A 27,948-nucleotide genomic window follows, 5' to 3' on the forward strand; every position below is an offset into this window, starting at 1 on the left:
GGAGGCAGAACTTTATCTGTTATTTATTAATCCAGACACTGATCAAAGCCCAGGAGAGGAAATCTGTGCTGGTTCATCAATAATACTTGAGCGCGTACTTGCCGTTAATTGCATGTTCTGTTGGTTTCAAGTCTAAACCCTCTGTGCATTGCTACAGGGGGAGGTTTTGTGAGTCAGACAAGTTTAGATCACTTTGTGCATACTGTCCTGCTTGGGCTCTTCTGTGTCTGCTGGTAGAGTGGGACATGGGACAAGACGGGTCTTTGGGGCGGTTGGCTCTGACCATTTTTGTGCTCAAGGATCATCAGGTGGACTAGGCTGCTTGAAGAAAAGAGGGGCTATAATTAAAAGCAAATTGTGGCTTGAATATTGGACTAAGGAAGTTCAGGAAGGAAAAGCAACTTCACATTTACATGGAGAGAGCACAGCTTCTGCTCCCCCACGCACATGTCACAGCTGTGGCTTTGTTCGGTGTGTCTGGCTTCATGTATTGTTTTCAGAGCAGGGGTAATTAGTGTCTGAAAACGTAGCTGCTCTTCGCTATTGTGGAACAATGTAAAAATCCTTTTTTTCACTGTAAAACATTCCTGCCTTCTTTTGATCTTGTCAAGCTAGACAATAGAGCTGTCTTGTCATCATATTTCCCACGGCAACGGAAAGTTTGCCAAATGGTAGAAGAAATCTCAGAAGCCTTTAATTACTGTGACTTCATCAGTGAAACTTGACTGCCTTTGGTGGACTTGCTTCAGATTCAAGTGAATTTGAGGGAATCCGGACCTGGATGGCTTGGCAATGGCAGCTGTTGTTAGCAAACAGACCCAGCAGGCGAAGGGGATGGTGTTGGTAGCGATGAGCAGCAAGGCTGACCTTAGTGCTGCTCTGCTGAGTGTGGGGTGCAAGGTCACATTCCTGAGTCATCAGCTTTATTTCTCGATTAATAACAATACTTAGCACAATACAGGGCAAAAAGCACTGTCCAGCTCATTTTTAGAGGAACTTGAGGGTGGAAAGGTTTTTCATTACTTTTTTCCCTAATTAGGTAAATTTATTACTGAAGTATTCCTTATTTGCATTGTCCATCAATCAGCGAAAATCACTTCTGCTAATGCAGCCCAACAGTATCGCTCAGATGTTAACAAAATGCAAAGGGTCACTCTCGGGGCTCCTGATTTTATTTAGGACATGGAGAGGCAAAGGTGAAATGCAGGGGTGGTGCTGGAGGTAAGAAAAGCAGCAGAAGGAAGACACTGGCCAAGGATGACTTGAAGGAAAAGGTGGGGTGTAAAGAATGAGAGATAAGAGAAGATGAAACAAGAATAAGTCACAAGGAAGTAAAAGGCAGAACAGGTAGAATTACATCAAAAGTAGGAGGCAGAGGTAGAGGCAATTAATTTTTTGTGAGTCATCACCAAGCCACCCTGCCCCCAGAAAGGCTGACTCAGCAACATCGGTGGAAAAATCAGGGCTTTCTCTCTGAGATGCCATTCTAGATCAAAGAGGTTTCGATTAGTAAAACTGGATTTTCTGTCACTGATCCTCCCCTGCTTTAAAGAAACTTTTCAAATGCATCTTGTGAAGTCGGCATCCACCCTAACCACCCCAGGGCTTGGCTCACTCATCTCTCTTCCCTGCCACGTCTCCTCTTCCCAGGTCTGAGTCACAATCTATTTTGGGGCCCTTTGCACAACTGAGATCTTGGTTGTTTGGGCAGAGGTTAGGTGGCCACAAGAGGCACCAATTACTGCACATCCTCTTAAGAGGCTAGGGAAATCTAAAAAGAAAAGCAAGTGAATAAAAATAACTTGATGGAAGAAGGCTTCTGTGATCTGGTATCCCCGACAGATGCTTGGCCACAAAAGCCCTGCTGGGAAGGTACGAGTGTGATGTTAATATGATATATGAACATTTTTTTTTCTGGCTTATGATTCAGAACTAAGGTGCAGTCAGGAAAACAGGGAATAGAAAAGAAAAGTGGTCTCAGTTACTTTACCATGTTTCGGAAAGGCTGGTGGGTTGTTGGTGATTAGACTGGATGGGGCTGTGGTGACTGAGGCCAGTCAGAGGGGCAGGGGGTGGGCAGCAACTCCCAGTCTAAATCTTGTTAGAAACATTCCTTAAGTTATTTCATCTTTGGTACGTGCAGGAGTTTGAACTGCTACTTGCAACACCATGCGTTGCCCGGTGTGCTATTTCAGGACTCCAGGGAAGAAGAAAAATACTACCCTAAAGACATGTTTTACACAATAAAATGCACACAGAATTGCCTTGTTCTTTTTTTTCCCCAAAGCAATTGGATTGTATTTAATGTAACTCGGCCCAGTTCCATAGTGCTTGTGCAAGTAATGTGAGGGCCAGAGCAATTCTCTAAAGCCTATTTGCAGTGTGAGGTGGTAACATAAAACCGTAGAGCTCCCACCGTCGCAGCAAAGCCTGGCTTTCCCGTGAGGGGCCGGAGCCTTCTGGCTGTGCTCAGCGGGAAAAGCAGATACCGCATCCCGCAGCGGGGCCCTTCAAAAAAGCAGCCGTGGTACCCGAGTGTGGCAGTTTGAACACAGCAAACACGGTTAATTATTTAAGAGCCAGAAAACGCTACTTAAGCGTTTGGTGGTTTGAGGGGGACAGCCACCAACAAAACCCAACCAAACAAAAAAACACACGATCTTGAATGCCTCTGTGTTGTGTTGCAAAGTCTGGGCTGATCGGGGAACCCTGGGTCTGCCAGGGGATGGGAGCACAGCGTGGTCCCCAGGTCTGCTCTGCACGCCATCGCAGGTGTCCAGCCTGCCCCAGGCTGCAGACCCACGGGCTGGGTGGAAGGTGGTGAAACCTGGCTTGAACCCAGCCTCGAGCCCTGAAGTAGAGATAAGGACCTGAGGAGGACCATGAGCACAGCCTCTGGCTGCACAGCGTTGCATTCCCCTGGGGAAGGAGGGATGGGGTCAAGTTTCTTCCTGATCCAAAACTCCACAGAGGCTGCCAGTGTTTTCAAGGGGTTTTGAACCAGCTTCCTAGTTTCGTTCTGTGTCAATACAACACCCAAGCAGCTGGGCATGAGGAAAGCAGAGAAAGCTTTCTTTTCTGACCGTGCAAATCATGCCTTTCAAATCTTTCCGTAATCCTGGTGATGGATAAAACAAACCCACTTTCTCTCCAGGCTGCAAAGTTGGCGTGACAGGCACTAGGAAATCTTCCCTCCCCTTTCTTCTCCCCCTTTAGGAAAGAACAATAAGCCCTGACGAAAAGTGTGTATGCACTGATGGCAGGAAGCTTTGAAACCAACTCAGGAAACTGTCTGATCATGGGCATTAGAGTCTCTCTTGTGTGTTCAGTTTTCATCAGACTTCGCTGTGTTCACGTAGGGGAGGCGAGTCAGCCGCTGCTCATCTCCGCAATCTAGGCAGACGCGTTTCTTGTTTTCATCCCACCACTACTATAGCGACAGAAGCTCAGGGAAGAAAATGCCTGAGGCAAACAACCGGCGTTATGCATCAACCGCTGATGAAAAGGTTCTGCCTACGCGTTCGGGTACATTTAGTTTGGACCAGGAAAAGCAAAAAGTCATGCAATCCTCCGATGTCCATTAATCCATCTTCTGTGATTTCTACTGCGGGTACTTTGTTTTCCTCTGGGGACCTAACTTTTTATTTAGTCATATATTCATGGCTGCTGCTGCCGTTGGCTCTCTGTTGCACACATTAATTGCCCTTGAGCAGAGGAATGTCTCCCAGAAGGCCTCATCTTTTCTCTGCACCAGATCATAACTTCTTTAATTGCTGCCGTTAACTTGCTGCTGGCTTCATCCCCTCCGCTCTCCCTGTGTGGAGCAGAACAGCGTGATCCTTCGTGGGGCCCCATGTCCCCACTAATGCTAATCTGGGCTATGCAAGAGGACTTGCCAAAGTACCCTCTCCAAGGATCCCCTTTCTCTTTGTGAATCAGAAATTAAAATTATTACAGCAAAAAAGGGTCTGGCAGGAGCTGCCAGACAGAACCACAGATCTATTAGCTCGGTTGCTGCTTGCAAACAGTGCATGAGTGCAAGGTTAGGGCTTTGATTGCTTAAACCAGGGCATGTGGACTGTTTCTTTGACCCAAGTTGCGTATTTCTGCTGCCGCTTGGTTTTAAAAGCTTTTAATGTAGAGGCACTATATGGCTCACAGCCCCATGGGCTAACAGCCATGGATAGCTGTGCACTAGGCGGTTTTACACAAGGAAGTCGTGAGCTTCCAAGCACAGGTATCCCATGGCCTTAATATAGAGGATAAGACCTGTTTTCTGCTGCCTTGATTATAAGAATTCGAGAATCAAATCATTTCCTATCTTATCCTTTTTCAGTTATTGCCATGGCAAAACCCCAGAGAGGAAGGGGGGGATTGTACCAAGACATTGGAACATCAACTTTTCTCTGAGATTGATTAAAACATGTGTTCAGGTCCTCAGTCTCACCTAGGTGCTCACATGGCAGTAACCTCACGTGTACGAGCAGCTCTGAAGAGCACAGACTACTTATAGGGCCAGTTGTTCAAGCAGGGGATCAATGTGCATCAGGAATGAGATAGGGATGCAGAGCAAATGTATTTATTTCTTTATTCAGGTAACTGTTTCCTTTTTCTGTACTTCACCTGCTGCTCTTTGGGATGTTTTCCAGGTTGCATCAAGTGAATTTCGATGCTCCCACTTGTGAAGGCAAGCGCCGAGAAAAGCTGTCCTTGATAGGGGACTTCTCCTCTTCGGCGGAGTTCTTCGTCACCATTGCAGTCTTCGCCTTCCTCTACTCGCTGGCTGCCACCGTGGTTTATATCTTCTTCCAGAACAAGTACCGTGAAAACAATAGAGGCCCTCTAATTGTAAGTGTGCATTTGCAGCGTTTTCAGGCATAGGTCTTAACCTCTTGCTTTTTTGCTGGTTGAGGCTGTGGCGTGGTCTGGGACATCCAAATGACCCAATGTCCAAAGCATCTCTGCATTCACCTGGTTTTTTTTATCTTAATGGTGATTTAAACTTTTATCATCAAGGGTAACAGAGACTATACGCAGGTGGAGTTTAGTCCTAATCTTGTATGTACTTGTGGGATTCCCTGCTTTGCCCCCACTGCCTGCAGTGATGATGTTCACAGAAATAATGAATATGTTGCAGGATTGGGGTCCAAGCCATACATCTGTGACAACAGAGCTTCATCGGTGGGGGAAAAAAGGGAAGAGGAGATCTTAGGCATCATCCTAACAGATACATAAAACCATGTCCCTGACCAAAGCCTAGCCAGGAAGATTGCTTATTGCTAATTACTGCTGAGTTCAGCCAAATTATTTTCCTTTGGAGACTTATGTGGCTGGTTTTCCAGTATTACCTGAGCTCCCAGCTCATTCGTGTCTCCACGCTGGTTTATGAGGCTCCTCACTTTCTAGTTATCATTCTGTGCACCCGTCAAGCTGTGGCTGTTTGTGCCTTTATTTTTCTTTTTACTGATTCCTGAAGGCTTGTGATAAAAAGCAAGTGCTGCTGTGCATTTGCTTTCTCATAAATCAAGACTGTAAAGCCAGTGAGAGCTATTTTGTTCAAGGTGTCCGTGCATCACGCCCTGTGAGATACCCCTTGGTCTTGCTAGGCTGTGAAGGGCTGTGTGCTGGTCCTCCGCTGTGATGAAGTTGGGTCAGGTCTCTGCATCTGTGCGCCGTAGGGCTGCGGCACACTCTCCCTTCCACGGGCAGCTCTCTCCTCCATGACTGCAAGGATAAGGTTACGCTAAGGTAGAGGAAGTATTTCTCTGAAGTCTTGGTCTGAGGAGAGCAATTCAAAGGGAAGGCAGGGGGAGTTTAGTGAGGACTGACGTAAGGAATGAGTTAGTTCTGGATTTCAGAAAAATCTGAAGTTTTATGACTGACAGAAACCAGACATTTGGCTGAGACTTGTCCTTAAGTGACTGAAAGCCACCAGTAAAGAGCATCAGAAAGATATAACAGAAAGGAAAATAAATCACCAGCACAGAAAGGCCGTACCTGTTAGAGGAAACAGCTACGGTAGCGGTAAGCAAAAGATTAAACTGTAGGAAGGTAATCTTAGCATCACGGGGTTTTGAGGGAAAGATTTTCCTGCTGCAAGGAGATGTGAGTTTTTTTATTTAAGTTTGCATAATTCAGAACTGATGAATTGTTACAGAAGGAAAAATTCTCCTTCCACATCAAAGGAAATGAATCTTCTTCATTTGGGGGTTGTTGGGACCTTTCATCTCTCCCTAGAAAACAGTGAGGAAAGGAGGGGAAATCTTCACAGAGGAGAGGTAGAACAGGCAAGATAAAGGGGTCCCTACAGAAACAGTAAATAAATAAAGTGCCTTGCTTCTGCTTGATTCAGTTGATATCAAGTAATATCTCATTTCAAACTGTCTTATTGAAGAATTAGTTGCAGAGATCTGCCATTTTCATTTTCTTGCAGGAAATAATTCTTTCTTCTGACCAACCACATTATCCTGTGTAGCAATAGAAAAAGGAAAGAGAAAAAATAATACTAACATGTCAGATTATGATGTGGCCATTTGCCGTTGTCCAGGACTTTCTTGATACAGCTGCTGCAGTCATGTTTGTCACAGGATACACGGTGCAATCCACTACAGCATTAACGTGGCATTGATTTAATTTATTCTGTGTAATGGACTGTAATTTAATCTACAGGTTAAATTTAAGCAGTGTCTGTTACTAAAGCCTCTGGTTGCAATTTCCCAGTCTTTAAACCAAGCCTAAATGAGCTTATTTTTTCAGAATATAAAGATGCTTCTGAGTTTGTCCTACAGCAAAAGCAGCTCCTGCCAGTGAGTGGTGTTGGGAAGTGGCTGAGGGTTAATGCTCAGCTTACGCCTGCCAGGAGGGGAGTCCCATCGGCCCCAGCCACATGCTCCAGCATCTCCTTTGCACTGCCAGCTCTGTTGTGTTGGGTATTTTTAGAAAAAGAGATGCTTTTTCACCTGGACCGCATCCTTGCTGGTCTCTCCGGAGGCTGCCCAGTGCAATGGTTGCAGCACCACAGCCTGACTGGGACAGGGTGTGAGTCCTGCTGTGCAGTGGAGGTGTAGGGGAAAGGCAGAGCCCCAGGCAGAGAAAAAGCAAGCAGCTGTAGCCAGGAGGAATTCAAAGGTCAAGGGAAACTCAGAACGAAAACCAGCTTCCCACGGCTGCAGGGCTCACCTAAGGGACGTGACACGTTGGGCAAAGGAGGCAGGCGACGCATCCTCCAGCTCCAGGCAGATGCTACACTGAACTGACGTACTCAGCAGGATCACACATCGATCAGATCAGATGTGTGAGTATGTCTCATCCCTGAGACTGTTCCTCCCAAGGAAAAGTGCTGCAGAAGTCTGTGAGGTGCTTTGCGCACGCCTGAGTCCAGCCAGCAGTCCCCAGCACGTGTCGGTGCAGGAGGCAGGGCAGCCCTCGCTCCTTCTTCCTCATCAGGTGGGGTCTGTGTGCCAGGCATCGTTTCCAGACTACCGGTTTTCTACCTCTTAGTGAAGAGTTAGAAGATGATAGTTTCATCTGTCCTTGCTTCTGCTGCAGTGCCTGATCACCATTTCGTATTTAAAACCATTCCCATTTTAAGCCTTCTACTTCCTTTTGGCTTGATATTTGCTCAGTCTGGGGTGACATCTGCCTTTAAGCAGCACCCTCTCAGAGCTGGCTGCCTTTCCTCCTGACAAATTTTCAGGATTTGAAAAATGAGTATGACAGGAGAAGTGGAGAGAGGGAAAAAAACTTTCACTTGAAATTTTAAAATATTTTTTCAAAAAACCTTTGCACAGGCAGTCAGAGCACCATCAATACATTACCAACTCACAGCGGCCTGACTGGATGCAGAATATAGGATTATAAAGAATTTAATGACCGCTAAGTCACGAGAAACTCGCAGAGAAAATTTCGGTCACAAATGTTTCAAGTTTACCTTGTTTATACAGATACAGGGAAACCCAACTGCATGTGCTGAGATCTCAGCGAAGCATCACTTTAACTGTGGAAAAATATTTTAACGTTCAGTGTGAAGTGAGACATCATGGCAAGGAAATATTTCCAGTAGGAGAAGCCGTTAACTCCTTCCGTGGCTGTTTGGATGGCACCGGCATATCTTATTCACTGCGCAGTGAGCCATGTCTGTTGCTAACGTCGCCTGTCCGGTTTTGGGGATAAAAATCTTCGTTTTGCTCACACAGGGCCCCAGTTGTGTTACTCATCCGTGATGGAGGTGGGAGTCACCCCTTCCCACGGGGCTGTCAGCAGTGAGCCCTTGCCCTGTGTACGCTCCACTTGCACCACTGGCTCCACGGAGAGATCATTCGGGGGGCGGGGGGTTCATACTAGATAGACAAACCTAAGAGAGGACCTTGGATTCCCCATTGCTGAAGGACGAAGGAGCAGTTTACCAGGGATTAAATGCCTAATAGATATGTGCAGTGTGTTTCTGAACTCTGCAAACTGCAGCTGTGAATTTAACTTCGTTGCAAACTCCCGCCTGATGCATGTGTACGCCTCGGTTACAAGTCCAAGCCAGTTTCTCAAATGACTGATTAGTGCTCAAGAGCCAGAAACGTTTTAAAGAAATTAATTGGAGGTGGTGACTTAGATTTTAATGAATGCGATGTACAGAATCTCACCAGTTTTCAGTATATCTGCATCTCTCGGACCAACCTAAGCTGGTTTCCACTGGTGTAACCCTTCGTACCCTGGAGAGGCATTGCTGGTTTGCAGTGAGAGCAGAGATGAGCTGCACCCTGGGGCTGCCACCCCAAGCACCTCTGTCCTGGTGCCCTGCTTCAGATCTATACGTTTGCAGCTGCTTGCAAGCAGAGAGTAACCGACCCAACAGTTAGTCCTGTGCTGAAGTTTTAGGGGATCAGGGGTAGATACTTCCATATACCTCTGGAGTAGGAAAATAAAGGAAAGAATAGTCACGGTCGATCAGTACCCATCACTCAGAATTCTTACTTTTTCCATAGTTTCTATACCTCATATGTACTCCATTTAAAACGCACACTCTGACAACTCTTGTCTTTATGTGCTTTCAGGCTTGTCTTTTGGAAGTTATAGATTGGCCATGAAAAACCACATGCATTCATGTATAAATGTAAATCACTTTATTAGTATCCCAATCAATTAATATAGAAGCATAAAATTATTTAGCCAAGAAAAGTGACTGACATAGCCCTGAAAAGAGATACTTCATTTTTATAGTGATTACTTGATAATCTCATTCTTACAGTGCATAAAGATGCTTACATGTAAGAAGATGAGATCTTTCCCTTGCATCTGGAGTCCTGTGAATAATCACATTAAGCAGAAAGGCATTTGGTTCTTTACATATGTTGCGGACCAAGTGAGTTAAGTACACTCGTAGTCTGCTCTTTGGAGATGTCTTTGATTAAACGTTTTATTTCCTCCCCTTTGTCCAGTTTTCTAGAAAATGGATAGGAAAAGAATAAAGAGCCATCTGTAAAAACAAAGACTGAATCCTTTGCAGTTAAAAAATGAAATTATGAATAACCTGAATAATTCTTTGCATTTCAAAGAGCTGTTTCAGCCTGCTGTTGTCATCTCCCTTTTGAAACACAAGCCATGGTGACCTTGCTGTACATGCTGGTGCCTCCCAAAGGTCTCTACATGTCCCTGCCAGAAGAAAGCTTGCCAGGCCGTACACCATTGCAAGAAGCGTGTAATTCTTTCAAAGCTTGATTCGGCAGAAAAATCTAGGTTGGGACCTTGTTCAAATGAAAAAAGAGCGAAAATGCCACTGTAGGAAGGTGTTTGCTGCCTGCAGCAACCTGCTGTTGGCCACTTTTCCGGGCTAGGGCCGGGGCTATGGCTTTTGCTGGAGTGGTTCTTGGATTTTTAGGTCGGTTGTGACTGTGGCAACAAATCCTCTGAGCGGTTTGCCCCTGCTGGGGTAAAGAAATCTCCCTCTGCTCTTGCGTGGCCGTCCGTGAAACCTGTTGGCAGCGCTGCCGGGCTAGACAGGCTCTGGCTGGGAGGGTTTATAGGCTTCGGCGTTTGAGGAGTTGCTCCCTCGTATGCTGTAAATGTACGAGAGGGTTTTGTCAAATGAAAAGGTTTTGTAGCGCGAGCGTTAGCGGATGGAAACGCTTGCGGAGAGGCACGGAAAGCCCCGCGTGGAAGCCAGCGGCGGGGCCAGCAGCTGCGTTTCGGTGAGGGAGGAGGGAGCGCGAGCGCGGCAGGGATGCCAGGCACCCTCCGGCTAGGCCAGAGCTGAGGTTCTGCATGTTTTCAAACATAACAGCCCAGGGCTGTCCTGCCAAACTTGGACCGCGCTGGCCGGGAGGGAGAGCAGGGCACAGAGTGCGCGCGGGGACACGTGCGTTACAGTGCTCCAGGGGGTGCCGAAGCCACGATCCGCTCGGAGCGGGCGAAACTCGTCCCCTTTCCAAGTGGACAAGCAGCTTCTGCAGATGCTTGTGGCTGGGTGAGATCACGCTGGACACTGGGGGATCCGAAACGGCGCTCGGGAGGCTTAAGTGACTGTAAGTGACTGCCCCCTCCACAGACGGGCGTTTTGCAAAAGCCAGTAGCTTCATAGCAAGGAGAAACGTTTCAGTTACCGTGAAAAGAAAAGGCATTCACAGTTCTGTTCTAAAACATATAATGTATAAAATTGTTCCAAGTAGGCTTTTTTGGCAAACTCAGTAATAGCAAGTTTCAACTTGAAAAAGGCAGCAAGAATCTTTTTTTTTCTGTTACACATACTTCAGGCTCTTAAAAACTCCCTCCTTGGATATTCAGCATATTTTAAATCTTGTTTTCTGCTTTCTCCTACACTTTCCTATTTTGCCTCCTTCCCAAAGGCACCTGTAGGCAGACCAAAGTATCTCAGCTGAGATCTGAGAAAGAAACTTTGCAATTAGGAGTGTAGCGTAACCGTACAACAATACACACTGAAGAGATCTGTAGGCACCATTTCAAGAGAGCAACTACAAAAATTACTTTGTTCCAAAGGAAAAAAAAAAAAAAACACCACCCATGCTATGGGGATATTAAACATTCAAATGCAAGATTTGTTTTAGTATGCAGACACTCTGGCTTTAATTACCAAGGAGAAATTCCCCAGATAGACATTAAGCCACAGAACAGCTTAGCTTGAAATTCACTTTTATTTTCAGCATGTCATTATCTTGTAACTCTGTTCCACCCAGAGCTGTGAAAATGTTCAGCCAGAAATCCAAACCCACTTGAAAACAAGAGAGGTTCAAGTTCCAGCCAAAGAGGAAGGTTAGCAAAGTTTCAAAATAAATAGGAAGACGCAAGTTTGCTCTAGTCGTATATTTTGCTCCTGCACGGCACAGAGGAGACGGAACAAATCTTCCAAGAGCCTGAGTCTGGCCATGTAGCCTTGGTGAGAGCACCTGCTGAAAAAATCCTGGTGTTTCATTAGCCTTTCTCTTCTATCTTCTTGACAAGCTGCTGGCTGGCTGGCGAACGGGCTGCATCGTTTCTTCTCCGAGTCCCGCTGTGCGATCTTTCCCTTCTGGCTCAGTGTGTTTCTTGCGCCCAGCCAGACTTTACAGTTTTGGGGAGTTCCTGTATAAAAGGACTGATCCCAGCCCCCCCAGGAGCAGGGACCCTTTCCCCAAGGCTCTGATCTGCTCTCAAATAGAGGAATTCGTGGCAGAGAGGGCAGGATCGGGCAGGGTTAGGCTTGGGTGGACACCCTGGTGCAGGGGAGCAGAGGAAGTCAGCAGAAGCCTGGAGGATGGGGTGAGATGGAGAAGACAAGACCTGAGAAATAACATGAAATACATAGTCCCTTTAGGACCAACCCAATTTTGGTCAGTTTGTCTCTGTTTTCTTCAAATTCCTACCTGCTGTTACGCATGTATTTTATTGCTATTGCCAACGCACTGATTGCAGAGTCTAAAAGTGTGGTGGCATTGAGAGAGAATTTCTTGTCATTTAAAAAATGTATTCCCCAAAACTCTGGTGTGTCCCCATCTATTGTGTCTATCGGAACCTATATGGGGGCTTGGCATCCAGGTAGATAACATGTCAAGCCTCATAGCAAATAAAGAGCATATCCCATCATAATCCACAGCTCAGTGAATATCTGGTGTTTCTACCAGCTGGAATCTTTAAGAAATGTTTGCATTTGAACTGTTGCCTCTAGGAGTTCGTTTCTCATTCAGTTACTGCTAGGACATATAAGATACAGTAATTTCTTTTGCTGGAAATCTCCCTGAGAAGAAAAATTACTCTGGGCTATATGCCTCTGCCTACCCAGAGTCTCTTTGGGTGTTAAGATAGTTGTCAGCTCCTGGGCTTCACGCTCTTCAAGAGAGCCCATTTGGGCAGCACGAAGGGAGATCAGAGGAGCTCAAAGCTTGGTGGCAGACACAGGCCTGCAGAAAACAAATTGTGGCACTGTTAAAAGAGAAGGATGTGTCCTTTGGGAACGCATCCAAGCACAGTTAATTTAATCCCATCTGCGTGAGTGGAGAGATCCTTTGTTCATGGCTCACTTGTGCGGCTGGTTTATTGACTGGTGCCTCTTCCGTCGTGACGGGGGCTCGCGTCCTCCGTCCCTGCGGTGCCGCAGAGAGCTCCTTCCCCAAATGTCAGGTGTGCTTGTAGAAGGTGAGAATGATGTTTCCTAGGGATCACTTATTTCTTTGGATAGCGACCCAAAACGCTGTGTTCTTAATGAACATTTTCTCTTCCTTCCATGTACACCTTTACTTTGTAAGGGGGAAGGGGAAGAAGCCCCCATGGGAGGTGGGATATCAAGACGCAGCAATGCAGTTAGTGGTATGTTAGACTTTGGCACCTCTACCATCTGTTGTGGGCTGACAGATGGGATGAAATATGACAGCAGAAAGGCTCTTCTGTTTTAGCAAGACACAAGAAAGCTTGAAAAATCACACCTCCTCCCTCCTTTCCCCCCAAACCCACACAACAACAGTGTCACTTGGCCACTTGTTCTGGCTAAGACAAGGAGAAGTTTATGCCTGTGTGTGCTCCTGAGAGTCTTTCAAGGGAAAAGTGAGCAGAGTGGTTCAGAGCAGAGCTGCTCGGAGGCGCTGGATCCCGGAGGGACCGTCACCCCTTCTCCCCTCTCTTCACATGGATGGCAATTAGGAGCAAATGCATTACCAGGACAGAGAGGAGCTGAGGAGTCTCTGTGCCTGGCAAGTCTTGCTGTTTATTTGTTCGCTCGTGATAATTAGTGGCTGCACGGCTCATGCAGCAGGGACATTTGGCCTTACCTGTAGCTGGTGAGAAAACTCCTCATCTGGTAGCTGAGGATTAGCCAGTTTCAGGTTCTCCCTGAGATGCTGCCGCAGATGGAAACGCTTCGTGTCGGAAACCCACCCCGGCTGTCTGTAGGAGCACCCGGGGCGAGAGCCAGCCCTCAGGAGGGCCCAGCTCCTTTCCCGACATCTATATTTTTTAATTGATCCCAATTCATCAGCCAGGTGCCGTGAACAGCCACGTTTCCAAGGCAGCTCAGCATCCTGGGTACCGGCCACACGCTTGTGGGAATCTGGCCTTGAGGTTGGAGATGCAAATGGCAGCCAAAGGGCTCTGGCCCATTAGGCACATCAAGAAATTAGCTGAAAATTAGCTCTGTAGGTGATGACAGTAATCGCAACCTTCCATGAAGTAACAAGCTCTTGTTTTTTCCCCTCCTCTGATGCAAACTTTCAGTTTTCCGGTAATTTTTAATACTTTTTCTTCCTAACGGACACACCAGTATAATGCTTCTAACTAATTTGTCTTTTAGGATTTCATTGTGACAGTGGTCTTCTCATTCTTGTGGCTAGTGAGCTCATCTGCTTGGGCTAAAGGACTGTCAGATGTAAAGATTGCGACTGACCCAGACGAAGTGCTGTTATTGATGTCTGCCTGCAAACAGCAGTCCAACAAATGCTTGCCTGTTCGCAGCCCTGTTATGTCAAGCCTCAACACCTCGGTTGTAAGTGACTTCGATTATTCTTTTCACCCGTACCTTGCAAACGTATTTTTATCTCTTTTACCCGTGTATTGACCTAAATCGGCTGGTGTAAACCAGTTAGCTGAAGTTATTTAATTGGAAGTACAGTCTTGCTGCGGGGAAAGGCAGAGCGTGACTCACGACGGCTGTCTGCTGTGGAGCAGCAGCGGGATGAGCGTGCAGGGCTGGGACGGGGAGAAAGCAAAGCGGCTGTCCAAGTGCATTGGTTGGCCTGTCTGCTTTTAACTTGCTCGCTGCAACGCTTTTGAAAAGGGGTCTGTGCGCTCCTTTAGGAAGAAAAGGGTTTGTGCCTTACAGGTTCCTTTAAAAATCCTCAAAAAAACCAACATAAAATTGGTCTTCAGAACTTTTTAAAAAAAAACAAAAAAACCAAAAAAAGAAACTGTCCAAGCCAGCTGACCAATTAGGTTCTCTCTTTTTTATTATTTTCTTTCAATTTTATCTTTCCACAGTTTCTTTAAACTAGATTATGCATTCGAACAAAAAAATTATTTTGGCCTAAAAACTCAACTTTTTTTGGAGACAAAAAGGAAAGCACACACCTTGTGAGCTAAGGGAGGTGAATTTGGGGATTTGCTCCAAAGCTGAGAAAATTTTCCAGCAGGTTTTGGGAGAAGGATGGGCTGGGAGCCGCTTTGGCTTTCCCAGGACCCGTCAGGGTCCGTAACGTTAGGCTGGGCTGTGAGACCGCGGCTGCCGGGTGACGAGCTCCTCTTCTCCCCCCCTAGGTCTTTGGCTTCTTGAACTTTATCCTCTGGGCAGGCAACATTTGGTTTGTGTTTAAGGAGACGGGCTGGCATTCCTCGGGCCAGCGGCACCCTCCGGACACCATGGAGAAGCAGCCCAGCAGCTACAACCAAGGTGGCTACAACCAAGACAGCTACGGGCCGGCCGGTGGCTACAACCAGCCGGGCTCCTATGGCCAGGTGGGTGAATACGGCCAGTCCCAGAGCTACGGCCAGAGCGGGCCAACCTCCTTCGCTAATCAGATTTAGGGTTCACGCAGCACGAGCTCTTGCATCCCTCACATGTAGAGAGTTTAACACGTCTCAAGTTTCAGTGGTGCCAGATTTTTAAGGGTTTTACATAAATTAATACTACAACACGGTGTTTAATGTCGATGGAAGATCTAAGCCTACCTCCTGAGGCAGATGGGAGGTGGCCGGTGGGCTGGAGTTGGCCTTTTTTTCTCTGACTAGCCAGATACAGCGGATATGCTCATCGCAGGTGGTGACCTGGAGTCAGTGTTGTAGTATGTACTGTAGAGATAACTTTATGGTAGTTTTGTATGTGTCAAGATGGTAGAAGCATTTTGTAGCCTCAAGTCTGTAGTATTTAATATGCATAATATAATTGAATTTCCTTCTGCATTTTGGTGAAAAACGAAAGTGGTTTACTATTATTTCTACAGATTATTCTGTATATCCATGCATGTAACATTGCACCTAAATTTTCAGAACTGCCTGTCTGTGACTTTTCAGAGCATTTGTTTTGGTTATACCTTTTTGTTTCAGAAGACTTTACTATTATTTCAGTTAACCGAGTCATCCGTAATTTAGTGCATGGATAAGCAGTTTCATACTACCAAATGTCTGGACTGTGTAAATGGAACTTCTCAACTTCTGCCACTACATTTTGTTAACTGTATGTTTAAAAGAAGTATGCATCTTTTATATATTTTGCAGAGTTGAATATATGGCTTACCCAAGTTCTGAATGCTTTGTAACTAAAATGTTTTTCCTTGAAATGGCATTCAGTAGTATATATGGTACCTGACCAATGTTTATTCCATTTAACTCAGCTAAGTATTCATTCTATAAATCACTATTTCTATGGATGTTTTGTGAATCTTTTAACGTGAGCTGTGGAGAATAAGGACCAAGTAACTGTGTTATATGTTTACAAAGGTATTTATTTAACTAAGATAACAGAGGTGCAGATATCAGTATACAAAACCATGTGAAAATCCCCAGTTGCTTGATACAGCAAAACATGAAACCCGCATGTATTGTTGTGACCTTACAAAGCATAAATATTCCTTTATACCCTCTTATAGTAAGAAAACCTTTCCATCCATGCTGTTTCAAGATTGTTCGATATCCCTCTGTTCTGTCACTGCTCTGAGCGCTAGCTTGGTGCTACCGGAGAATGTAACTGGATTGACCAAATAACCCAGGCTCAGAGGAACTCATCCTAAAATAGCCAGAGCCAGACTTGTAGCCCGTTCGGGTTTCTCCCTGGGAAATTCAGCCCTTCCTCACTACAGCATATGGGATGCATTGACACAAACGAAAGCCTGAAGCACAATATACTAATCAAAACTGATCATCTGCATTTCTAAATCAAAGTGTATCAGTATATAATCTTATTGTATGAGCTGTAATGTTGAAAGCATCTTAGCTTAAAACAGCTTAGTCTCTTCTATGATTGTTGTAACCAATTTATGGCTACTCGGTGGATGAATCTATATTGTGATATCTATTTGACCCTAATAAAGTTATTGCATACAATGCATGTTTTCAGAGTATGTTAATATTAAAATGTCACTGCAAAATAACTATGATAACTATTAAAGATAAATAACTATTCCTGTGCTTGACCTTACTGGTCGTTCATACATAACAGTTAACAATAACAGTTATTCTTATTGTTTTCCAACACTTTTATGAGGATTGTTTTAATGTACAGTGGAGTGCGACACTTCTACAGATGTTTGTCATTAAAGGTCAGTATCACAAGTTTAAAAAAAAAAAAAAAAAATTAAAACTCTGCAATGTAATACCTGCCTGCCTCTTCACCTCTCTTTCTGCCTGTCAGTAGGACTAGCCCAGTACTGTGGTAACTATCCCAGTTCTGTGCTAACTATCCCAGTTCTGTGGATTGCTGGAAAGCCATGTTTGAGCTGTAGAGAGGACAAACCGGAATATCTAAATGGCCTAGTGTTCCAAATGGGAGCAGAATACAATTTTCTGGGTCAATGAAAAATTTTATTTTGGCTCTCAGTTCTTTTGTTCCTTTCTTTTTTAAGTTTGGAAAAAGTTAGATATAGGCAAGCCAGGAGAAAGTGAAATATGTGTGTGTGGCAAGGGATGGGGATGGGATGTATGCTCTTCATGCCCCCTTCCACATAGTCCAACTTTTTTTTTTTTTTCTGAAAAAAATCCACGGTGTCTTAGTTGATCACAAATATCCCAAGTTGGTTTATCTAAGCCTCTCCACTAGAAATAGAGTTTTTTGTGTCAACTAGCTTTCTCTTCATGAACTTTTCCACCCAGACCAGCAGGGTCCAAACTTTTCTATCCAATGCTGAGGGTTAGAAACTTGAGTTTTGCTTAGCTTTCTTCCTGCATTTCAAACAAGCTAAAATTCCTATGTAACCATATGAACACAGGAACTGCAGCTTTCAAACCCTCAGGAGCTGACACCCCAGGACAAAGGGCAATTTCTAATACAAGATTGGGGACAGAATTAAGATGGTGACTTATTTTGCATATTATGTGCGTAACTCCAAATCTGAGATTTTCTCATGAAGGGCAGAGCTGGTGGAAAAGTTGACAAAACTAGTGAAAGAGGCACATGTTTTCATGAAAGACTTGCCCTTTGCTTTACCCAGTTGGCCAGATCTTCACAGGTACGTTAGCTCCCTGCTGCCATGCAGGACGGTTGAGCTGGTTGTTGTTGCTTGGGAACTATAGTCTTCACTGTGAATTAGGAGGGATGAAAAATCTCTTTATCTATAGCCTCTCAGATTAATATAGATAGTATGGCAGCAGCAAAAGTAAAAACAAAAAGGATGCATGCACTTGCCTGTGTTATGTAGGAAAATGTTTCCTCTGTTCCTCTGGATTCGAGTCTTATCACGTCCTTTGGCAATCATTGAGAAATTTGAAGTTGATTTGAACTGGGAATAGCAACTGTATAGCAAAGTGTTGAGCAGCAAGATGGAAAAGACTGTATTTGATGTTTTAAGACAAATAGCTAAGTAAACTCGAGCATCCTCTGTGAAACTGCTGCTGGCAGACCGATTGCTTTCCTACTTCATCATTAGTGAGTATCTCTGCCAGTTAGTTAAATAACTAGGTCAGCCTGGGAAAAAACATGTTCCTTGATCTTCTGCGCTGTCCCTCCTGTTTTCCCATGTGTTTCTCTTTATAGCCCATTTCTCAGCTACCCAAGATGGGAGCGTATTTGCATCATGAAGTGTAGAGCTGTGGAGGAGCGGCAGGTACCTCTGCGAGTGTGGCGAGGGAGCACAGGACTTTCTCTCCAGGTGCCCCAGAGGCCAAGGAAGAGGTGTGCTCACGCGCTGGTTTAGGGTTTCCCCGTTGCTCTTGACCGGGGAGGGGATGCACTTTGCAAAGCTGCGGCATCATACCCTCCGCAGGGATGTGCTGGAGAGGGCAGGGAGCGAGCCTCTGGGTACCCAGCGGCTCTGCAGCCTGCTTTGCTCCCTGCCCAGCGCATCAAGGAAACAAGGATGAATTTAGATGCAAATCCAGCCCACAGGGCTGCGCCCTTACTTGACAGGGTATTTTTTTATTGTGCGATCCTTTCCCAATGACTGATCAAATCTCCTTCACCATGGCCTGTCGAGCAGCCCGTAACAGCCTCGATGATGGCCAGGACTTGGAGAAAGTTCGTGCTCCTGTTGCATGAATGCATATTGCAATTGCCTGACCTGATTAGGTTAATTATTCCCAATCCGTATATGCTCTCAATCTGAACGAGCAATTCAGGCTCTAGCCCTGAATTATTCTTGGCTGAAACTCTGATGTACTGATGAAAGAGGCAGTCGCATGCAACACGCGTTGCACCTGTCTATAGTCTGCTGCTGACAATATCTCCAGAGTTTCACAGTTAATATTACAGGCAGACAAAGAACTACTGAGTAAAAACTGCCACGTATTGATTCATGCCCTTCTGAAAAAGTTCTTCTCATATTATACCATACCATGTGATAAGCTTTTAGTCCTCTGACTACTAGTTTTAAACCAGATTTGAGTCAAAACCTTTGTATATGTGAACGGATGGGCTACTTAGCTTATGCTTTCCCTGACTTAACTATTCTTTTTCAGGATTTCTTTTTATTGGCTCCTTCTACTAAACCCAAGAGCTTTTCCTCCTGGAATTTTCTAACAGCAGCGATAATCTGTATTTTAGTATTAATATCTGGTCCCATCATTTGTCAATGCCATGCATCCTTAGAATGAAGATCTTAGCATTTCGATATGAAATTTTAATAGTTCAGTGGGGAGGCATCCCATTTGTTGCATTTAGCTACCAGTTTCTTTTCTTACATTTTTATTGTTGTGTCCTCCTTTAATAAGATTTTAGGGTTTTATGAATATAGTTGCCTTTTTAAAGTCTAAATGTCCTATAATAAAACATTTCTCAGAGGAAAAATTATTTGGTAATAGTATTTTCAGGCGTCCTTCTGGAAATGAATACCATACCAAAAATATTGGGCTCATCCCTTATCCATTAGATTGTCAAAGAAACTGGGGGAGCTGGCTGCCTGCACTCAGGGGATCCCCGCAGCCACTCTGCTCCCTGACAGCCCCCGTCCGAGGCTTGAGCATATTTTGGCCAAACCGCTGTACCACCTCTGAAAAATGCCTGGACATGAGATGGCAAACGGTGTTTCCCTGCAGACAGACCAGTTCTAATAGCTTTTCTTAAATGACATTTTACTTGCTCTGTCTCAGCAATGGGATTCATAAATATTTTAATCATTTGTGACCCCAGAGCTAAATTCCAGGCAGAGCTGAGTTATCTCCCGCATGTGCAGTAGGGGAGACGGGCTCTCCCCCTAATCCAGACCCCTGCACCGAGCGTGCCCCACGGGCAGCGTATTGCATTGCCCGGAGGAGCGCTGGTCACGGCTTAATCGCCGGGCACCAGTCAGCAAACTGCACCCAGCCCGACCGATGCAGATAAATACTGGTGCGGATTTCACCCTTGAGTGAAATCAAATTGACTATGAAGAGGTATTTTTTTTAAATGGTGATGGTCAAGAGGCAAATGTTCCTGGGACACAGAGAACATCACTTATGCCATCCCAGCACAGATGGAAGCAGCAGCAGCATGTACCCCAAAAGGCATGGTGATGGAGAAGCAAATGAGTAGGAAACATTCACTCTGTGATTTTATTTATCCTCTGCTTTTCCCCACCTCCTCGAATAAATGCAGGGGTTCAGGTTTCGGGATGCTTCGCAGTATGTTTGCATGGGTAAACCGGCTACCGGTGAGCAGAAGCCGGTTCAGGTCTGTGACCAGAGGGGTACAGTGACCGTTCGCTAAATTACATTTGTGCGAAGCAGACTGCTTGTTGCAGCAGCACGGTTATCAATCCCTTGAGCTGGTTAAATCCCCCATTAACCTGCGCTGGGTTGTGTCTCCTCTTTGCATGCCACCGTGCAGAAGAGGAGGAGAAGGTCAGTCTCCAGCGGGGCTGAGCCCGCTTGCCCGTGGGGACACCACGGGTTGTGGCTGGTGTGGAGAGACCAGCCGCTGTGAGCACATTAGACCTGCTGCTTCTGCTAGCTTTTCCCACATTAAGTAATTGATTTCAAAGGGATGGAGCGAGAAAAAAATAGTATTAGGCTGTGGCAGCCAGTACTGCTTTGAGCTAAGATGGAGCGGAGGGCTTCTCAGTCTTGGCTCTTTGGAAGAAAATAGATGTATCATGTAAGATCAAAATGACCATATTCTGGTCACAGAGAAATCAAGCTATTACCTCCCTGGGTGCAAGTTAGCAGCACTTCTCCTGCAGCTGCTGAAGGGTTTGCTAAAGAAATGAAGTCTGAGTGGCTAACGGTGTGAATGCATCTTCTATTTTAGGTGTTCCCTTGTGCCTCTGTCCCTCTGCTATGCCTGCCTGCCGCGGGCATGCCCACGCCTGCCCCTGCCGAGTGTTGTAGGGTCATCTCTAAGGGAGCCGGGGCTCCGTCACACACAACTCTTTCGCAATGTAAGTCTTCTTGAATTGCAGAAAGTACGTAAAAAAGGATGGGAAAACTCTGGGAAAATACCAAAAGTGAAGTAGAGTCTGCGGCTTTTTGCAGTAGCAATTATTTTAAGTGAACTGCCTGTAAAGATTTTGCAGTTTTCACTGTCACTGGGTTGCGTATTTTGTGCAGACAATATTGTTAAGATGTGAAACATGCTAAAAATTGACCGATAAAAGCACCTGGATCTTTCAAACATAAATAGTGTGTATCAAAATAGATACAGAGCAGATGGCCTGGCTCCCTGCACACCTTGCTGACCAGAATACTCCAGTAACACACACAGCCAAAATCTTGCTGTCTTCAAAGCTGATCATCTGCAAAGGCAAGGGTTATCCTCATGCTACCCTTTATCTGTTAGGCACTAACGCTCCTGCATACGCTAATTAGTATATCCTAGAGGGATAATGTATCCCAGGCTTGCTTGAACTTGTTACTACCCCAGCCAAGCAAATCACCTGTTCTAGAGCTCAGGCACTCAAAAGTCGGTTAGGTGAAAAAACCTGCGAGCTGAAGGCTGATCTACGGTGGAAAGAGCCCAAAACACAGAGGGCTGGGTTTGCCAGCCAGCTCACGGCACTGCCTGTAGCTGATAAACATGCAACAGAGTCTGTTTCTCACTCTCATTTTTACCTTGGATGCTAAGACCAAACATTACCATTCTGCGGATTAACGGGGATGTAAGGCTTTTCATGCCTTGTTGTATGGTTCAACAGATGTGAAAGGGAATTATCACTTCAACATGATATCAAGACTTTTTTTTTTTTTAGCTGATGGCAGATTACTAAGCCTGAATTCTTGTTTAATTTTAGTGTGTTAATTGATGGGATAATGAGCATTGATTATATGTGTTTTGGCTGCGTCATTGCAATTACAGGCTCTGTTTTATTCATGAGCCAGTCCTAAAGAACGCACTAGAGATCTAAGACAGCTTAAACCTCTCAGAAAAAGGCTCTGAATTGTTTGAGTAATGACACTCTTAGATGGAAAATTAAAGGTTCTCTTTTCCCATGCTTTTTAAGATAATTAAAATCCAGGAACAGTAAGGTGGTGAACATCCTTATTCATTAGCCTTCAGTAATTTAGCTTCTTCTAAATGAGGAAAACATTTTAATTCTCTAGGCCATCTGTTGCAGTCTCCTTTGCGTGTCCTGTTACATAAAGTCTCATCCTGGGTAGTTTTAACATCAGTATTGTATCCTTTCACCAGGAATGATGAACAGGATGAGGTAGTTGAAGTCACTACCTCTTAACAGACCACCCTGGGATTAAAACGGCTGCGTGGTCTTTTAGGTCAAAGTTATCCTGTCTAGAAACCTCCAGGCAAAGGATCCGCAGAAAGGAGACCATGCGCAGAGATAGGCAGCGTGACAAGCTGTGTGTTTTCTAATAGCGATATCCATGCCAATAAATAACAAAGTTCATCGGAGCCCTTCCAGTTCCTCTAATGTGCGACTGCTCCGCCATATGGCTCCGTGCTGCTTTTGGAAGCAGGCAGTATCCGTTCGCGTAGAAACCAAAGCAGAGGCTCCATGCTGGATGCTGCTTTGCAGGCAGTTGGGAGGAAGAACAGATCTCCTCTTTGTGCTGCGCTGGGGGGATAACTATTAGAGCAGGAATGTGCTCACCTAGGATAAATGCTGGGTCAGGAGCTGGGAAACGCTTGGTTTCTTACTCTGTCTATAGGAACAACTCACTTTGTAGCTCGGGGCAAGTTACATTAGCCCACGCTAGAAACGTTTCCTATTAAAATGATAATGTGTATAGCTGAATGGATTCAGCGTCTTAGTTATTCCTGATGCAAAGTTACATCCCTACAGATCTAAGAGGATTCAGGCTCCATTAGTTTGGTTTGTTTCTGTGAAATTCTCACATAAAAGAAAAGCCATGCTACTTGCCAACCCAGCAGCGCTGCCTTACAGGCTCTGCTTTAGACTGATGTATTTAGCCGGCTCTGTGATCACTGGGTAGCGTTTACATTATTGATAGGGCACGGCTGCAAGCAGGCTGCTTTCACAGGGCAGAGCTTGAATTCACCTGTTTGCTGTTACTCGAGTTGCTTAGAGATCACAAACACCCCGGCCTCGAGATGTGTGGCTGCAGAGCAAGCGTTCCCAGCACGAAGCAGTACTCGGTCAATCAGCCAGCTCCTGCTTCCACCAAAAAAAGCCCTTCGGCTGCAGCAGGCATGCCCAAGCGGTAAGTCATCGCTTTGGTCTTTGCATCTTGGTGATCTGCCATTTGTCTTGAAATTCATTATCTGGATGTGTTTGTCTCTATCACAAGCAGACTGTTCCGCTGTGTGTTGGCTGCTCCGTAATTAGTTTCCAGCACTTTAGCAAAAGTGAGCAGGCTTTAAATTTAATAGAAAGCAGGGAGGTGATTCTGACAGATGTGAGTCCTGCTGGAAATAAAAGCTATGTGCCTGCTCCAAACTGGGAGCACTGGTGAGTGAGGGATAACAGACCCCTCTGCACTTCCATGGGGATGGGCTTAAAACCGAGAAACTTCCTGGAGCTCTTTCATGTTCTGGAGAAATTACTTGAAGGATGTTGCAATGCCCCTCTCTTAAAGTTATTTAATAAGCACCTTTAATAACAACTCCAGGCTAGTTGCTTCGGTGAAGAATTAGGAGCTGTGTGATGTTGTGTGCTGCTTGTAAAGGCCATTTTCCTTTCCATTGTGAAGGAAAGCCAGTCTCTCTTGGGAAGCCCTTAGTTCCTGGGGGATTAAATGAAACAGAAATGAGCAAGCTCACTCATGGAGAAAGGATATACACACACACAATTCACCAGGTGATAACTGTGCCTCTTTTCTCTCTCACTACCAGCATACCTATAGCCAAGCAGCTGGCATCAATAAAAGGTAAGGAGACCCATTCGTTGCCCCTCGGGGGTTCAGGTCTTCCAAGGCCACAGCCCAAGTGCAGTAAACGCTGGTGATTTAGCAGAGCTGCGGAGGCTACGCAGACCCTCGGCCAGTGCAAGACGGGAAGGTCTCCTGGGTTCCCGTGTAATGTGCTCCCGCGTTGACCCGTGTCTCCTCTTCTGCCTGCCTTCCCGTTAAAAATCACAGCCCAAATCATCTGTGGTGCCTGATGCTAACTGAGGGCTGTGAGGATGCGCCTCAGGAGTGGGGGGAATGAATCCAGCCAAAATCCCAAGTGTACCGTACGGCTGAAGTGCAGCGCTGATGCTCAGACACGGGCGTTTCTGTTCAGCCAGCCTTCCCAAATGGGCCGTGTTTTCCCCGGTACGGGATCCTGGGAGTCCAAACGCACCCAGGAGATGGCCAGCATGGTCTGTCCCCACGGCGCGGCGGGTCCTTGCTGGATGCCCAGGGTGGGGATAGACCAGATGGGTCTCGCGCGTCACCCTGCGTTACTGCCCCAGCTCCGATGGAAAGCTCCCTTTCGGGCTGTGTTTCCGTGGGATGTGAGGCATGTTGCTGGCCCACTCCAAATAAAATCTGGGCCAGGTCCTCTGTGGGTATAAACAGTTTCAGTCTCATTAACTTTAATGAAACTACATAGATTTCCACCCACTCAGGATGGTTCTGACAGGTTCCTTTCAATTATATCTCAAATGCCACTTTTTCTGATAGGCTGATAACTTCTTCCCCCCCCCCCCCCCCAGCTCTAGGAAAAGGCTCAGACCTTGAAAAAGCTTTTGCTACGGTGGCTTTGGTGTATAACAACTCTGCTGACCCCGAGGGCAAGCTCAGCAAAGCTGAAACCAAAAGCTTGCTGCAAACCCAGTTTGGGGGTTTCATACAGGTGAGGGGGTTTGGGTGAGCGGGTGGCACTGGGCTGGCACTGGCCGGGAGCTTTGGGTGCAGGAATGGCACCTCGGGCTCTGTCCTGCAGCTGGGCAGGCATCAGTCTGTGGGGTAACCCCAAGTGAGACCTTAATGATTTGGTACAAACATCTTCAGTGAATTAGTTGCTTTGTGTTGAGCCTGTGTCTAACACAGGGCTGGAGGGGGGACAGCAATAAACCATGGTTGACGTGCCTGCTTGCATTTTTTTAAAGAAAATAGGGCAATTGCAATAAATAAAAAAAAAATCCCAAAGAAAAAAAAAACCCTCAGACAATGACAAAAGACTGTATTTATGAAGAGAACAAACCCACTGCATTTAACAAGGCGTTTGGTAGTTTGCCAGAGCGCTGGTCCAGTAAGTACCAGGAGAGCCAGCCCCGTGCCGCAGAGCTGTGTGTGCTGTGGTCGCTGGTGGGGCTGCTGGGAGAAAGGGAGCAGAAAGCACCTCTCTGTCGGTCGCCCACCCGGGGTGTCAGTGGCAGCCGGGTATGGTGAAAACAGTTGTATTGGCACTTCTGGCTGTAAACTTCTTGCAGATTTTTTTTTTTTTCCCCTCCCTAAATAAAAAAACCCAAAACAATTTTTTATCAAGTGGTAGAAAAAACTATGTAGGACTAGTAAAAAGAGCTCAACTAAGTTAATGAGACAGATGTTTAGGAATAAAGACGTTCTTGATGATACCTTTGCTTCCAAGAATAACAAAATCATATGACTGGTTGGGGAGGGGGAATTGGTACCAAATTAGACACTAGGCACCTTATGGAAAAGGACTTGAAAATACCAATGGCCAATCAAATTTGGAATCATGAGATGTTTTGAAGATTATTAAGCTAAAAAAATATCCTGGAACTTTTTTTTTTTCCATAAGGAAATATGAATAAGAGACATGATACATAATTTTAATAATCCCTTCCATTCCAACAGTAATGTCCAATAGGACAGAGAATAGCAGCTACTGAAGTTATATCTGTAAAATCAACAGTTTCTGAGAGCTTCACAGTATATTTGAGGACCTGCCTTGAATATTAAGTTTAGGAGGGTGGATTGGTTGGTTGTTTCCTCTCCCCAGTTTTACCAAGAAACAGGACTCCATTTTTTTTACAGCAGTTACCAGCTACATCATCATCATCACTGCCAGATTTTCAGTCATGATTAGGTGTCTTTTAAAAGATGTATTCTGGATTCAGGTGGAAACTTTGGGGACTGGCTGCTTTCCTGTCTGGTTGCAATAATATTTCTGTTTGAGTTTCTTGGAATACCTTTAGAAAAACGAATATGAATGTGGACATAAAAACCTGAATGGGAAGATAGAAAAATACATGAATTTTTACATAGGTGTCTTTCTTTTTTTTTTTTTTTAATGATGCAATAAAAAAGGAACTTCATGCTTAATATTTTTTTCTTTTTTTTTTTTTTTTCCATTTAAAATTCTGCATAGGGCCAAGAAAAGAAACCAAAATACCAGGAAATAATTTCTGCCCTGGATGAGGAGTCAGAGAACAAAGTTGATTTTGAAGATTTCATGATCTTGTTAGTCAGTCTCACTCTAATGTCTGACCTGCTGCAGGAGATCAAAAATGTGAAAACCACAAAATGATCAGTGCTTTAAAAGAAGAAATGGCTTGGCACTTTACAAGGAAAGCAGGAGTGAACCACACGGAGATAACACAGAGTGCCTGGATACCCTGTGCTGGTTCCTTTTAAATGGAATAAAGCCTTGTCCAAACCTGGCTGAACTCACTCCTCTGTAGAAACGGTCGGTGGAGTGAAGTGTTGGTGCTCCGGTGTACGTGTCCGCTATGTACATGCTTTGGGAGGGTGTGCTGACTGGCTCCCAGTGGGTCCCGAGACCAGTTAGCAGCTGGGTGCAGCCCCCAGCCCAGCTGAACGGCAGGGAAAGGCAGCCCGTGCTCTCCCAGAGCTCCCCGCACCATTATGGGGAGATGATGGGGAGACCGCTGCAAAAATGTGCGGCCCCGTCTTCCTTCGGGGCAGCAACATGCATGGCATGGCCGGGCAGCTCCCCAGGGCTTTCCCAGTTACCCCAGGGTGCTTCAGCCCTGAGCAGAGCGATACCAGGTTTCACAATTGGCAGCGACCACAAAACCTGTTGTAGCCTTCAGTAAACATTTACTTTAGTCTGCATGGTTTCCAACCCACCATTAACTCTTCTGAAAGGAGCATTTATTTATTTTTATTTCCTCCTCCAGCTGACCTCTTCATTGAGTGATGGCTATGGAAGGAATTTCAAGTCCGGCATTTGCAATGCATCTTTGGCAGTGCTGTGCTTGTGTGACCAAAGGGATGACTTAGTTAAGCGTGTCTGTCAGCTGAGTCTGTTGCTTCATGAAACTGTGAAGAGGAGAAACGAGATAAACTAAGAGGTGGTCTAGACTAGGGATGGTGGGGAAAAAGGATGGCCAGTAAAGTGTTTGTATTGGAGCTGAGTGATATCGGCTACCCAGCCATGGGCTTGGTTAGGGCCAGAGCCTCAGTATCAAATGCTCATCATCCTAATCTTTGTTTTGATTCCTACCTATGAGGTCCTGGCTGAGAGCCAACATTTAGCCCACTGTGACATCCCTTTGGGCCACAAAAAGCAGTGTCACGCCCCAGGAACAGAATATCCTCTGTAAAAATTTAACAAGGCTCTACTGAGACAGTTAAGGTGAGTGAGCCAGCAAAACATTGCAATCCTTTTCATTTTCTCTTCTTCCTTGCCTGGAAAGGAGAAGACAAGAATGATTTAGCTTTCATGCATAATTTTTTAAACAGGAAGGGATCAAAACCTTTGGTGTTAAAAGAGGGAAATTAATGCCAGCTGAGTAACAAGATCTAACTCCTTGACATGAAAGGGCTCTTAGTGTTTCCAGAAGCTAAGAGGCTGTTTTGTAATGGATTTTGGTGGAAAGGAAAGACACATTGCAGTAGGAGGCCGGCAGCCAGTTGTTTTAAGAGGGAAGGTCTGTGTCTTTGTGCAGTATGGGATGGAGCTGAAAGAAGAAAAGCAAATGGACGCGGTGGGGTTTGAAATGAAGCTCAGCAGGTAAGGTGCTGCTCTGTGGGGCTTGAACCTCAGCCAGGACAAGCCCTGGCCTGGAGGCTAAATATTCACAAATGGTCTTC

General features: G+C 45.5%; 2 protein-coding genes across 2 annotated transcripts in view; both read left to right on the forward strand.

Annotated features, from left to right (window-relative positions):
• Window positions 1–16,506, forward strand: part of SYNPR (synaptoporin) — a 111,996-nt gene extending 95,490 nt beyond the window's left edge. The window contains exons 4-6 of the mRNA XM_030043729.2: window positions 4,650–4,848; window positions 13,766–13,957; window positions 14,725–16,506. Coding sequence (XP_029899589.1) covers window positions 4,650–4,848; window positions 13,766–13,957; window positions 14,725–14,991 — 658 coding nt within the window. The 3' untranslated portion in view covers window positions 14,992–16,506. The remainder of the gene's footprint in view (window positions 1–4,649; window positions 4,849–13,765; window positions 13,958–14,724) is intronic.
• Window positions 16,507–16,981: 475 nt separating this feature from the next.
• Window positions 16,982–26,534, forward strand: SNTN (sentan, cilia apical structure protein). Its single transcript, XM_030043728.1, has 5 exons — window positions 16,982–17,627; window positions 23,068–23,202; window positions 23,834–23,868; window positions 24,639–24,778; window positions 26,261–26,534. The coding sequence occupies exons 1-5, from the start codon at window positions 17,581–17,583 to the stop codon at window positions 26,417–26,419; spliced, it is 516 nt and encodes a 171-aa protein (XP_029899588.1). The 5' UTR covers window positions 16,982–17,580; the 3' UTR covers window positions 26,420–26,534.
• The last annotated feature ends 1,414 nt before the right edge of the window (window positions 26,535–27,948 follow it).

Source organism: Aquila chrysaetos, chromosome 20, assembly GCF_900496995.4.
Source record: "Aquila chrysaetos chrysaetos chromosome 20, bAquChr1.4, whole genome shotgun sequence".
Lineage (NCBI taxonomy): Eukaryota > Metazoa > Chordata > Aves > Accipitriformes > Accipitridae > Aquila > Aquila chrysaetos.

Bases quoted from the DNA above. Each gene is read 5' to 3' on its own strand.
- SNTN (XM_030043728.1), top strand. From the start codon at position 17,581: ATGAAAGACTTGCCCTTTGCTTTACCCAGTTGGCCAGATCTTCACAG. The intron at 23,869-24,638 runs GTAAGGAGACCC...CCCCCCCCCCAG, and splicing joins GCAGCTGGCATCAATAAAAG to CTCTAGGAAAAGGCTCAGAC. The intron at 24,779-26,260 runs GTGAGGGGGTTT...AATTCTGCATAG, and splicing joins AGTTTGGGGGTTTCATACAG to GGCCAAGAAAAGAAACCAAA.